At 39.5% G+C, this 12,711-nt stretch overlaps 1 protein-coding gene across 13 annotated transcripts in view; it reads right to left on the bottom strand.

The window, feature by feature from the left end:
• The window catches only part of kirrel3b (kirre like nephrin family adhesion molecule 3b), a 232,834-nt gene that overhangs the window by 63,323 nt on the left and 156,800 nt on the right, over positions 1-12,711 (bottom strand). For 8 of the 13 annotated variants that reach the window (XM_074679700.1, XM_074679701.1, XM_074679708.1 and 5 more), the window contains exon 4: positions 4,225-4,394. In XM_074679700.1, coding sequence (XP_074535801.1) covers positions 4,225-4,394 — 170 coding nt within the window. The remainder of the gene's footprint in view (positions 1-4,224; positions 4,395-12,711) is intronic. The other 5 variants (XM_074679702.1, XM_074679713.1, XM_074679705.1 and 2 more) reach the window with 1 other exon arrangement.

Genomic DNA, 12,711 nt, shown 5'->3' with positions numbered 1-12,711 from the left:
TAATTTCGTAGACCAGGCGCAGGCGCAGGCACACCTGCCCTGCGCCGGCCTTCGCCGTGCGCACAGGGCGTGACCAGCGCACTTTGCAAGTTTCCTGCAGTGCCAAGAGAGGCGCAGTACAGGCGCACATGAGCGCAAATGAGCGCAGAGCTGCGCATCCACGCCTCCCTCCGCGCAAATGGCAGAGAGGGAGGAGAAAAGCCGTGAGTGGGTTTAACACAGCCGAGCGCTGTTTTCACCAATCAAATGAGCGCCTCTCCTCGCCTTTAAATGCCCTGCAACCGAGGCGCAGCATCTGATTGGTCTGAGTGATCCTCAGCACCAGAGTGCTGGTAGCGGAGACGGTCAGAGCCGCTGTGCCTGCAGCAGGACAATGGACAGCGGGGCACATTGGAGGACACGAAGCGCGTCACCTTGTGGGCCAGCTCCCGGGACAGATTTAATCTGTTCCTTTGTCTTTATTCGGAGTAAAAAAATAAGAGGCAGTTACACAGCTGGCTTACCCATTCAGAATACTTTTGATCCACCTGCACTCCTGGTTTGTCATCGCCAAGCAGAGCCTTTGGTAATACACTGTATACTCTCCCAGTGTCTCCACCAGATCACGTTAAAAATAAAGACTAGAACAGAGAAATATGGGAAATCACGGGTAAATCCTGAGTGACATAAATTTATTTCGTCTCTTTTTTCTCCGTCTTTTCTCTCCCTCTTTTCTTTGAATTAAATGAAATGAGAGAACCAGATATATACTTAGTATCAGATGTTAAGGCTGTTTATTGTTTAATTGTAAGATGTGCATCAAACTTCCAGCTGTCGTCAGGTTAACTTTCCATTATGACAAACGGCTTTAATCTGACATCAGATGTGACGGGACAGTTAATATAGATATAAATGTATATGCTGGTTCAGACGGTTACATTAAATAGTGATTGCTATGATTGTTTACTGCATCAAAATGTGCCTGACACTCTGGAAACCTGCCTCTGAGGCTTTGATGACATGTGCGCACATGTGCACCTGTCACCAAATTACAGCTGCGTGGGGTGCGCTCCGCCTTGCGCCGAGGATAGACCAGGTTGGAGCTGGCGAGCTTTCAGCGCACTTTTTTGGCACAAAATTGTCACTGCGCCAACATGAATCTGCTGACACCTCCCCCTGGTGTGCCGTCAACTCCCCCAGGCACGCCGTCACACCCATCTCTGCGCAGATGGTCTACCAAATTGTCAAATTGGCAGCGCACGGAGGTGCGCTGCACGAAATTAGCACTGCGCAGGCTGCACCAGGCTTGCGCCCCCTGCGCTGCGCCACGAAATTAGAGCCCTTTGTTTTAGTCTCATTGTTTCAGGGTTAATAACACAACCTTCAGATGAGAGCTGACTTGACTTTGTTAGCAGAAACTGACTCGAACACAGGAATCACTAATCTATAGTTTATTTTCACATTTCAGTATGTGGGTGAAGAGGCATTGGTATAAAAGTCACTTTAAAAAAAAAAAAAAAAAAAAAAAAAAGTTGAAGAAAACCCTCACAGTAGCTTTAACTTTAATTTCTTGAATACCAAAAAAATGAGAACATCAAGGTATAAAACCATTTGTATTCATATTTTTTTCTTTTTATGGGTTGCTTAACATAAACTGAGATGTATTGTGTTTCTTAAAGCGAGACCTCTTTTCACATCTCACCTCCAAATGATCCCTTAAAAAGTTGTTAAAACCAATTAAGTGAAGTGATCCCTGTTTCGGAACAAGCTGTTCATTTAAATGCTGAAAAACGAGACTCATTAGCTTGCCAAAATCTTTGATATCCATTAAATCTGGCACAATGATTTACGACTCCTTTGACTCAATGTTTTCCTCAACTGCTGGGAAAACTACACCTCTCTCACAGTGGGCGAAAAAAAAAAAAGGTGACATATTTAATGCCCACTCAATTTTTTAATTGCTTACTTTATTTTAAGTATTTTCTCACCCAATTATTCAATCACTGTGATGATTAAAATACAATGAAGTGCTCTAATTACAAACACACAGGCACACACACACCTATACATACTAACACCCACAAAAAAAAGGAGGAGAATAGCAGAGAACAACTGAGAGGCAGCTATTTCAGCAGCTTTGAACCCCTGACAGGAAGGACAGAGGGGAAATAGAGAGACGCTTCCATCGGAAAATGGATAATTATTTGTTTTCCTGCTGAAAATGATACCCCAACAACAGAAGCCGCTTCATGTCAACTTTGGCAATTTTACCTGATATTAAACAGCAACACAATTTTACTGCAACACTGAGCGGGCGCACAATAAAAAAAAAAAAAAAGCGTGATTCTGTGCTTGCCAGGGAGAACAGCTCATAAAAATGTCATTATTCCTTTTTTTTTTTTTAAGCTCCTAAACCTGAGATCACTCCCCAGTCTCCCGCTCACCTCTCAGCATGCCACCAGAGCATTCAGAGAAATAACACACGTTGGGGAGGAGAGTGCATCATGTTTTTCAAATGATTTGTTGTACCATTCTGGTGTAGTATCACAGAGCAAGTGTGCACACCTCCAAAACACAGCTCAGACCTGGAGGCTGCATATGACAAACAGTCCTTTGCTGTTTGCCACTGAGCAGCTCTACCGCAGCAGATGGGAGATGAGTGTTTGAGGGAAGAGAGAACATTACTCATTTATTTCCTCTGCCCACATTTTCACAGCTAGACATGATATTTGAACCATTCACCTCACTATGACGAGCTTCTGCCACTTCATTATTTTGGATGCCCCCTCCATAGTATTTTACACTTGTGTTTATTAAAAGCTGCCATGACTAATGATAAGCCATGAGTCAACTCAGTGACTCAAACCAAATCACATTTTTTAACCGAGGCTTCAATCATAACTTTCTCTTTAACCACTGGTCCAGCAAATAGTTTCCAAAGAGGTCATACAGATGAGGTTTTGGAGGCCTTAGTGGAAAATTATCTTTGGGTCAGAAATGTCATTAGATATGACACCATCAGGAAAGCCATTTCTGAGAATCCTCCGCCACATCTGCTCACATTAGACCTCTTCATCTGCGGGATATGAGAGGACCATCAGAGCAGATGATTATGCTTACAAAATGTCCCCCTACTGCTCTTTGGACCCAAAAAAGAGTCATCTTCTTTTAATCGAAGCCATTGCTTTTTAATGGTCGGCAATAGAGATAAGAGGGACGGGGGACACACTTGGGCTTAGAGCAGACATGTGAGCATCCATCAGCAACCAGCACAGAGTGTCCTCATATCTGCCTTCACTCCGAGAGGAAGAGAAGGCAGGAAGGGCACTCTCCACCTACCATTAGCAAGCGGCACCTCCAGCAATCACTTTATTCAAATCGGCCTGGTGCTGTACCCCAGTCCAATCAATGGCATTTATCTGCTCTCTGAAAAAAGCCGATAATGGAATGAGGCAGCACGAGGAGCGAGGCGAGCAAGGCGGGGGAGGTGTTAGTGCTCTAAAGTGCCTGGGCTCTTTACATCCTTCCCTTAAATGAATACAGAACATGACAGTGTTGATTGCATGATTAGTGTTAAGGTCGATTGTCAGTCAAGAGACCATGGGGTCAGGTGATGGTGCCATCGGCCTGGTGTGAACAGAGGCAGAAACCCTCTGCGGCATCAAAAAGTGAGAACACAATCTGTCAGGAGGAATCATACTTCAGCATGAAAAGGTTCTGGCAGATTCGAGCATTGGAAGTGACATGGTAGATTTTATAACAAGTCGGGAAGATGAAGAGAGACAAATGCCACTGAAAGAGGAGATCAAAACACCAGGGAGAAATGTAAAGTCACTGACAGATCCATGATCTTGCCATCTGCTTGTCTGAGTCGATTTGTATACTGGGAAAAAAAAAAAAAAAAAAAGGCCACACGTCTTTTTTGTAATCAAAACACAACCTGGATTTTCAAGGAGCTGCATTTTACAAAGGCGTCTGGATGCCGAGGAAAACGCCCACCACTGACTCTGGCAGTCATTCTGATGCATCTCATGGATATGTAGCTGTTCTGCAGTTGTTATTTACAGCAAAGTGATGCCGGCAGACATGTAAAGTAACAGGTATTTTTATTCCTTGGTGCAGATTACTTTTATAAAAAATAAAAAAAGCCTGGGGAATAAAAGCAAAGCAACACTTGCTAGTCATTCCACCCCCACTCTATCCCCATTCCCTATTCCTCATGTTGAAACCAAGTATGACACACACCTCAATGCTTACCTTGGAGTACATGGCCCCATTAAGGACCTCTCCATTTCTGATCCAGATGATTGAGGCTGCTGGCTTGGCGTTGTCGGCATGGCAGGTCAGATTGAGTGGGTCCCCAGCTCGAAGGCTCACCACTGGCCCTCCACTGATGATCGGGTCCTCTGGAGGAACTATTGATTGAGATAAAAAGAAAGAAGCCATCAGCTTTATGATAACTATCATAATGAATCAGGTGTGTATCAGGTGGAAAGGAACCAGTACTGTGACATGGAGTTAAACTCTTCAGTTACATACTCATGTCATTTCATACTGTAACCAAATGTGCATTACGTGGATATTTGTTGTTGTTGTTACAAAAGGACAAAATAATACCCTGGACAATAGAAAGGCATTGCTGGCTGGACTTATAGCTGGAAAAATAAATAAATAACTGGTCATCACACGTTGGCAACCGTCACACTCACTCTCTTTCCAAACATGTGTTTTTATGTATTTTGGCATTGATTATTTAAAAAATGTTGATAGCCAGAATCCATGGAGCCAAAGACTCTGCTATAAAGGCTTGGTATTCACTCACTAGTCTCTGTGGTTTCAGGTGTAACATATGACTGAAGTGTGTAGTTCTGGATCTGGTGAATGGGTTGGTTTTATTTAGTGTTTTCTTTTTTTTTTTTTTCGTTGTTCTTGTTGTTTGTTTTTTTTCTGCTTAAAGTTTGTGTCTTTTGCCTCTTTAATTATTGTTCTAATACATATATATATATGTATATATATATATATATATATATATATATATATATATATATATATATATATATATATATATATATATATATATATATATTTAAAAAATATTTTATTTACTTACTTAATTTTATTATTTCTATCTCATACTTATAGTTAATTCATGATGTTTGTATATTAACTTTTGTATGGGTATATAAATTTCATATTTGGAATCCTTTTTTTTATTTTCATATGCACATCTGTACTTCTCTCATGGAAAATAAATCAATTAATAAATGAATGAATGAATAAATAAATTGATAAAAAAAAAAAAAAAATAATAATAATAATAATAATAATAATAATAATAATAATAATAATAATAATAATAAAAGAAAAATAAATAAATGAAAGTAAAAAAAACAAGATCTTGAGTTAGTGCTGTGCTGCTCGAACCTCATGTCACGGCTGTCAGAGAGCAACTGGAGTGGTTGCAAAACAAACTTTCATTCTGTGAAACTAGTTTGGGAAATCCATCTTACTCCTGGTTGATTTGTTGCTGTGGTACACACACAAAAAAAACATTGTATCCCTGCCAAAGCAGAGCAACATGTTCAAGAAGACCGTGGCAAGCTCAGATTTGACCACATCTTTCTAAAATCCAACAAGATAACTAAATCAGATGGTTAGGGGTTAGGGTGAGCTTACTTGGACTGTTGATTACATTTGCAAGCTTATAATAACAACTGCAGTGACTCAGTATTCAAACAGTGATTAAAACAATGTGTCTCCCTATGACTGTACTAATAACAAGCAATGGGTTTAGAATCAGGTGATGGTGATGTGAGATTGTCTACTCTTATTTGAGGTTTACCGACTTGATTACAACACTAATTTACTAATTATCATGGCATTGGCAGGCTGCCACCATCCCACTAAGCATGAGACGTCTGATGGACGTGCAGATCAAGTCTATATCATTTCTGTCAGTCCAAGACCAATTCTGGACGCCTATACAATCTTCAAATTAGGTCTGCTATTTGGTCGTCTAACCATGACCCCACTTGGATGTTCAACATTTGAATGTCGGCTTTTTGACATGAAGTAGACTTCTGAGCAGGAGTGAATGGGTGAGTTAGCCCATTGCACAAAGAGACGTTCAAAGGATGTCCTTTCTACATCATTTCTGGACATCTAATTTTAGATATTAGTTTTCAATACAAGTGAATTTTAGTTGTACTTGTTATATTACATTTCCAGTTTTCCATTATAAAATGGTGATGTGTTTTCCTGCTGAGGTTAATTTTCCTGTAGCTTCATTTATCTCAGCAGCAGCTTTCAAGTGGAAATGTTTAAGGCCTCCGTATGTATTTATTTACAGATACCATGTCCTGCTGAGAAAATCAAATGAAGTTATAGGAAAATGAACTGGAACAGTATAACACCTTTAGAAACTGGACTGCAGTTATAAACAGAAACTAGAAGTAGAATAACTACAATAAGAACACTTATAAACAACCTGTGTGGCAGCAACATCAACAACGGCTCAGTTTATACAGACTTGGCTTTGAAACCAGAGGGATACTGGTTTGACAAAGGACAAAGATTTTGACCGTGTCTACACAGTGGGTAGATCATAAATGGACGTACAGTGGAAATCACAAATGGATGGAAAAATAAGTCATCTTTAGTAACAGTCTTTACCTTCACAAGACTAAAATAAGACGTTCAAAAATGACGCTGAGAGGACGTCCTTTGAACATTTCTTGACCTTATTGCTTAAGCTTCTGCCAAAAAAGTTTAGCAAGGTGTGGGAAATAACCAAGCACTGTCTGAGTATTATCTGTTATTAGGAGAATTAAAGTAAATACAGTCATGTAATGACTTCCTACAAAACTTTTAAATGTAAATAATCAGTTTTATGTTGCGTGTCCACTGTGCAATAATCCTTGTAATCTGAACCAGTGGAAAAAGGGGCTCCTATGAGGATTGACTTCATGACATTACACAGTTTAATTGCTTTTTAGAGTGCTTATTTTACCATCTACAAATGTGTTTTTTTTCTTTCTTTAGGTACAGATTATTTATTCGTAACGACTAAATAAAAGCCACATCTACTCAAACAGGGAGCGAAATGACTTCACAGTGGGAAATGGATTTTACCATATACTTAATCAAAAGCTAAGCTTGGTGCAGTCAGAGCTTTGCGAAAATCACAGCATGACTTTCTACACAGCACTCAACCCCGCCATCAGTCTGGTTGGATGAGATTTTTTTTCCCCCAACATACCTACAGCAAACACACAAACGTCAGAATCAAATGTGCCTCAGTTTATATAAGCTCCCTCAGACACATATGTGCACTTGTTCAACCAATTTCTCCCATCCTAGCTTTGACAAATACAACACAGAGAAGAAAGCATCACAGCAGAGCTACATGTGCATATGAACAGCACTGATCAAAGTCCTTTCCCCTGTTTTACCCATGAGCTGTTCTGCTTTCCCCCCTTTTTTTCTTTTTTTTATAACTGAAACTGCAGTGAATTATTGATTGACCTGAGTGCTCATTACAATGCAGATCTGGGGCAAGATGAAATCAAAGGCTGCAGGCAGCTGCCATATTCCCCTGAAAAAGCATGGGGATTGGAAGGGAGGCTGTTATGAGCTAGATTTATGCTGTCAAACAGGACTGAGATGAATGAAGGCAGAGAAAATGTAATTTGGCATACTGTTTTGTAGATTTAATGACAATAAGGATGAAGGGGCTCTTTTATGGCACACATAAATTAGAGCATTGTGTTGAAAAAGTATGCCTTTAGAATTCTATGTCCCTCGCTTTAAATAAAATTACTGGCATAAAATGTAATCACACTGCTTAACTCAGCATCAATTTTGTTTTCTTTAAAGATGGTTTCAACACGACCAAATGAAATCTCATGTTTTAGCCAAAACCTAGACATCTTAATTACGTCTTAAATACCAATCCTTCATTTTTTAATCAAGTGAGAATGCATTTATTGGAGGTAATTTAGTAAGTAATGTTTGGTTATGTTTTACTGGAAAACTCCTCTTAACCCCACTCATGTTTTTTTTTATGTATGATTAAGAACTACAGGTTCTGTGATTATGACCCTCAGGGGGCCTGTGGGAAATCAGGAAGCGGTGCATCAGTCATCTTGAGAAGGGCAAACTGAAATAAACGTCTTAGAGCAGCAGTAAATAAAGAAATGGCTCTTTTTGGATGACTAGCTCAGTTTCAGAGCCCTGCCAGGTGGTTTGCTCGACAAGACCAAAGGTGTTTGCATTTGCTGTCAATGTGGTTTGAGTTACCACTGGAGTCTCAAATACAACTCTGTGGCAAAGCACTCAGCTGATGCAGGGAGTCCAGGCCAAAGCAACAAACTTTCAACAGAGATTTCTAAAGAATTAGAGACAGTTCACAGGTTGATTAATACTGTGAAGGACGAGGGTCTGCTAAAAGTAACTCCCATCACATCCAACAACTGTCAACAACCACCATTGTTACTAGGAGTGGGAGAAAAAAGAGATACGATATATCAGGATTTTTTGTTTGACAATACCAAAATCGTGATTCTTTGTCAAAAAAAAAAGATTGTTTTTTTTCCAAATTCAGATTCTCCATTTCAGTCTGTTTACAAACTGGATTAGAAAAAAGTTACCACTCTTCTCCAGCAGAGGGTGAAATGTTTCTCTCTGACTCACGTGATGTGCATTAATGGGAAAATATAGCTTCTGATCTAGTCTGTAGACATTATCATCATCATTTAACTTTTTCACACGGTCTGGTGTTAAATAAGCAAACTAAATATCACAAGAATCGCAAACATCAAAGAACCAGAATTCAAAATAAATCAGCACCCCAAAAGTCATAATGGAATTGAGTATGATCCAAGCTCTAATTGTTGCTAAAATATCAAGACCCCACTAATAACTGATTTGCACTTTTGAAGTCATAGTGATACCGTTTTGAAAATAATATCTAAATGTAAAAGAAAAAAAAAAAAAAAAGAAAAGAAATTCTGCTATCAGTGCTACTGATGGTGGAAATTCTGCAACCAGTTGGAACTAAAAAAAAAAAAAAGTAATACTTGACTATGTGGGGAAAAAAATCAACTGTATTGAAATTGTTCAACTATATTTCTTGCGTTCTTCTTTAGAATGGGTTAGGGGCAAGCAACAACCTCCAGTCTAAGAATATGAAACAATGCTGAAGTGCTAAAATAGTATAATAGAAGTTCAGGAAGTCACAAACACACCGCTTCAAAAAAAAAACATTTTCTCAGCAGAAATGATCACATTTACTGATTGGTAGAAAAAAAAAAAAAAAAAAAACTGAATCACTAATTTCCCTATGGGCACACACTGTCACAAGTTTGCCCAGTCAGAGGCGCAGCGCCCTATAGCTGTTAGTGTGGAGACTCAAAGCCCGCCCCACTTACAATATGGCCATGACAGCTGATCTGCTTCAAAAAACCTGCTTCAGAAATAGACGGGTGACGTCACCTCCTCTGATTATACAGTCCATGGGTGGGGTTTGCTGTTGGCCTGCAAGGCTTAATTCTCTTGGCACTAAAGGGAGATTTTCATTTTAACTCATGACACGACGCAACGCCTAGTTAAGTTTTACATTGCTCTTTCTATATCACTCTTAATATTGACTCTATTTAAAAACTGGTATCAGTGCTGTATTAAGCTACTAAATATGACAACTTACTACTTCTGTCTGCTTCTTTTTCATGTGAAAAAAAAACAAATCCACATGTTAGAAATCTCTTCTAATGTCTTTCAAAGGCATCATTTGGGGTAGTGCCCATGTGGACTTTGATCTCAGATGAGGGTTTATTTATTTATCCATTTGTTCTTAAAAATTCTGTTTTATTCAAAAAGGTTTTATTTAAAAAAAAAAAAAAAAAAACCTTATGTGAGTTGAGTCGGCGAGCAACATAACTGTTGCCAGTGCAACCACAGATATTGCCAACTCCTAGATGTATATTTTTAATCTTTTAATAAAAACGTGTGTAGCTTTTTTATCATCCAGAGAAAGTAAAGCAACACGAGCAGCAACAGCTCATCTTAATAATTAACTGCTGTGGTTGATAAATGCATAAGGTGGCATTTGGTCTTTTCATCTCATGACTAATGGGTCTGTGTTGGGAAAAAAAGAGAGAGAAAAAAATCACACAGGCAAAATCAATGTTTATCCAAATACCAAAGATGCCAATCAGTACCCTGACTCATTTACAGTGAGTAAGACCAGACTGAGTCAGACCTGTGTGGGGACAGGGAAGTCTGGACCTGACTGGATCATAACTCAGTCAAACTGGGCCAACAAATTTGCTCCTCCAAAGGCAATTCATCCTGATTTCTTCCTTTTGTGTCTTTGAGCCTGAAACACAGTGTTAATTCTGACTGGCTCCCTTTCATCTGGCCTTCATAAATATGCAAAGGGTAGGATGGGGTTGAGGAATCTCAGGTCAGCACTGGCAGTGTGCTGATCTCTGCAAGTAAGAGGGAATCTTTGTGAGAACGTGGTCACCTTCTGTTCATTTACGAGCGATTGGATACAAGGTCGGGGAAATCACATTCGTTTCTTTTTATTCTTAGGACAGAGCTGCTGAGTGGTATGCAAATGAGAGAGGAACATGTGAGAAAAAAAAAACAATACAAATGAATGGGGACTTTTTAACAGCTCTTCCATTTGTCGTGATAAAAAAAAAAAAAAAAATGAACAAACTGCAGTTGATTGCAAGGATCCATTGTCATTTATTTGCTGTCAGTGCTCTCTTTCACACGCCACTGGAACTTTAATTAAATGCCAAGCATATAAGGCAGCCATAAAAAGGGCTTTTATGGAGAGAAGCAGATTAGAAAGGAAAGTCTGACAGTATGTGACTGATATGACTCAGACGAGAAAATTCACTAAACATCCAAGTGAGATGATTTTCTATTTGCACTGCCGAAAGGCTTTTAAAGTTCTTGCTCTCTGGAAGGAAATTCTCCTCCCATTCACAAATGAACACAAATAGTTGCATCGAGGTCAGAAGGTGACACTGCTAATGAACAAGGTGAAACCCTCACACGTTGTTTTTGTAACTCGCTGCATGTCTCCTTCTGACCTTTAATGGTCTCAGTTGTCTGCTATTATTCAGCCTTATGTTTTCCTTTAAGGGCTGTCAGAGCATACAGTGCCAGAGAAGTTTATGATTCTGTGCATAGCGGAGCTACACGAGAGAGGAGAGGTCACGGCAAGACCAAACAGGGCACTGCTACACTTTCAGGTCATGTCCCCCTGGAGGGTTGCCTGCCAGCGAGGCACTGAGGGTGAATAGCGAACAGAAAAGAAGAAGGACATGGCTGGCTGCCTCCATCCTGCACCCATACCTTTGTAACTGTCTGTCCTCCATTGTGTCTGAGGTCTTATTGTATGCAGAGACAGGTTGTGGCAGTCTGGACTGAAACGGCTCCCTGTACAATTTGCAGAAGCCTCTCAGCCTGTGCTCTTTTAGTATTCTTTCAAATCGCTTCCACAAAAAGGACATGAAAAAGCCCGTTTCCAAAGCAAAAATGCTCTTGGACTTGATTACACAATAGAACAGCAAAAGAGGGAACTTTTGAGCCCATTTTCTTGGCAGGTGACTGCCTTTTTTTTTCCTCCAAAAGTAATAGGGGGATTTGACCGTTAACCCAACATCCATTGAATACCAATGATCAACAGGGAAAGTTGATTTAAAAAGATCATTTGTTTTTTGTCTTCAGCTGTGATTTTCTACTGATCCGGCTTTGTGACTGCCAGGTTTGACAGAGGCCAAGCCTTGAACTTGAATCAGCCATCATCATTACAGGGCTGTTTGCAAACTCGGCAGTCCCTAATGGTTCTAAATTAGCTCTTTACTGCAGCCATTCGATGGACTTGGCATAAGTAGTGTGGTCAGTGGTACAGATTGATCGCTCCTGTTTAATTACAGGGCTGACTCACAGCAAACTGCTCCACTCTCTACTTTTTTCTTAGGGATAATAATGCAATCCTTTTCATCACTTTTACAAATTTGCAATCTCCTGTGCATGCATGGTCCAGAAAATTGTCAGCATGACCACACAGTAAGTGATTACAATTTTTCCTGTCCTTTCCTTTCGGTATTGTGAATAAGTACAGAAGACATGGTTGGGTATTGAGAAATGGCTTTCTAATATTTGTAGACAGAAATTTATATTTACACCAGAAACATGCTTATTTCAAAATGTGATAAAAATGAAATACCCTATGGGATGGCAATTAATATTTTCCTCACTAGTTTACAAGAAATTGCTGTTACAAAATTGGAAAAATAACGAAGCTCCAAGTGTAGACAAATGGAAAATCATAATGAAGTACTACTTGAGTATTGAGAAAACTTTGTCAGAGGCCAAAAATAAACAAATGCAGTTTGACTCCGTGTGGAGACATATTTTTGAAGCTTTGTAAACAACTTAGCTATATTAGCTAAAAATTTAGTCCAACACCACCTGTTGTCTATATATATATATGATATATGTGTCAATATATATCTTTTTAATATATTTTTTCTTTTCTTTTTCTTTTGTTACTAACAACATGCCAACCCTCACGATTTTCCCGTGAGACTCCCGAATTTCAGTGCCCCTCCCGACAATCTCCCGGGCCCACAATTCTCACAAATTTCTCCCGATGTCCACCCGGACAACAATATTGCTACACCATCCTTCTCTTCTGACTGGGCACCGTGT

This window comes from Halichoeres trimaculatus, unplaced genomic scaffold (genome assembly GCF_033239565.1).
Source record: "Halichoeres trimaculatus isolate MK-OKI-2021-1 unplaced genomic scaffold, fHalTri1.1 fHalTri1_scaffold_9, whole genome shotgun sequence".
Lineage (NCBI taxonomy): Eukaryota > Metazoa > Chordata > Actinopteri > Labriformes > Labridae > Halichoeres > Halichoeres trimaculatus.
Note: the sequence above shows the minus strand (reverse complement) of the source record. Positions and strands in the feature narration are given on the sequence as shown.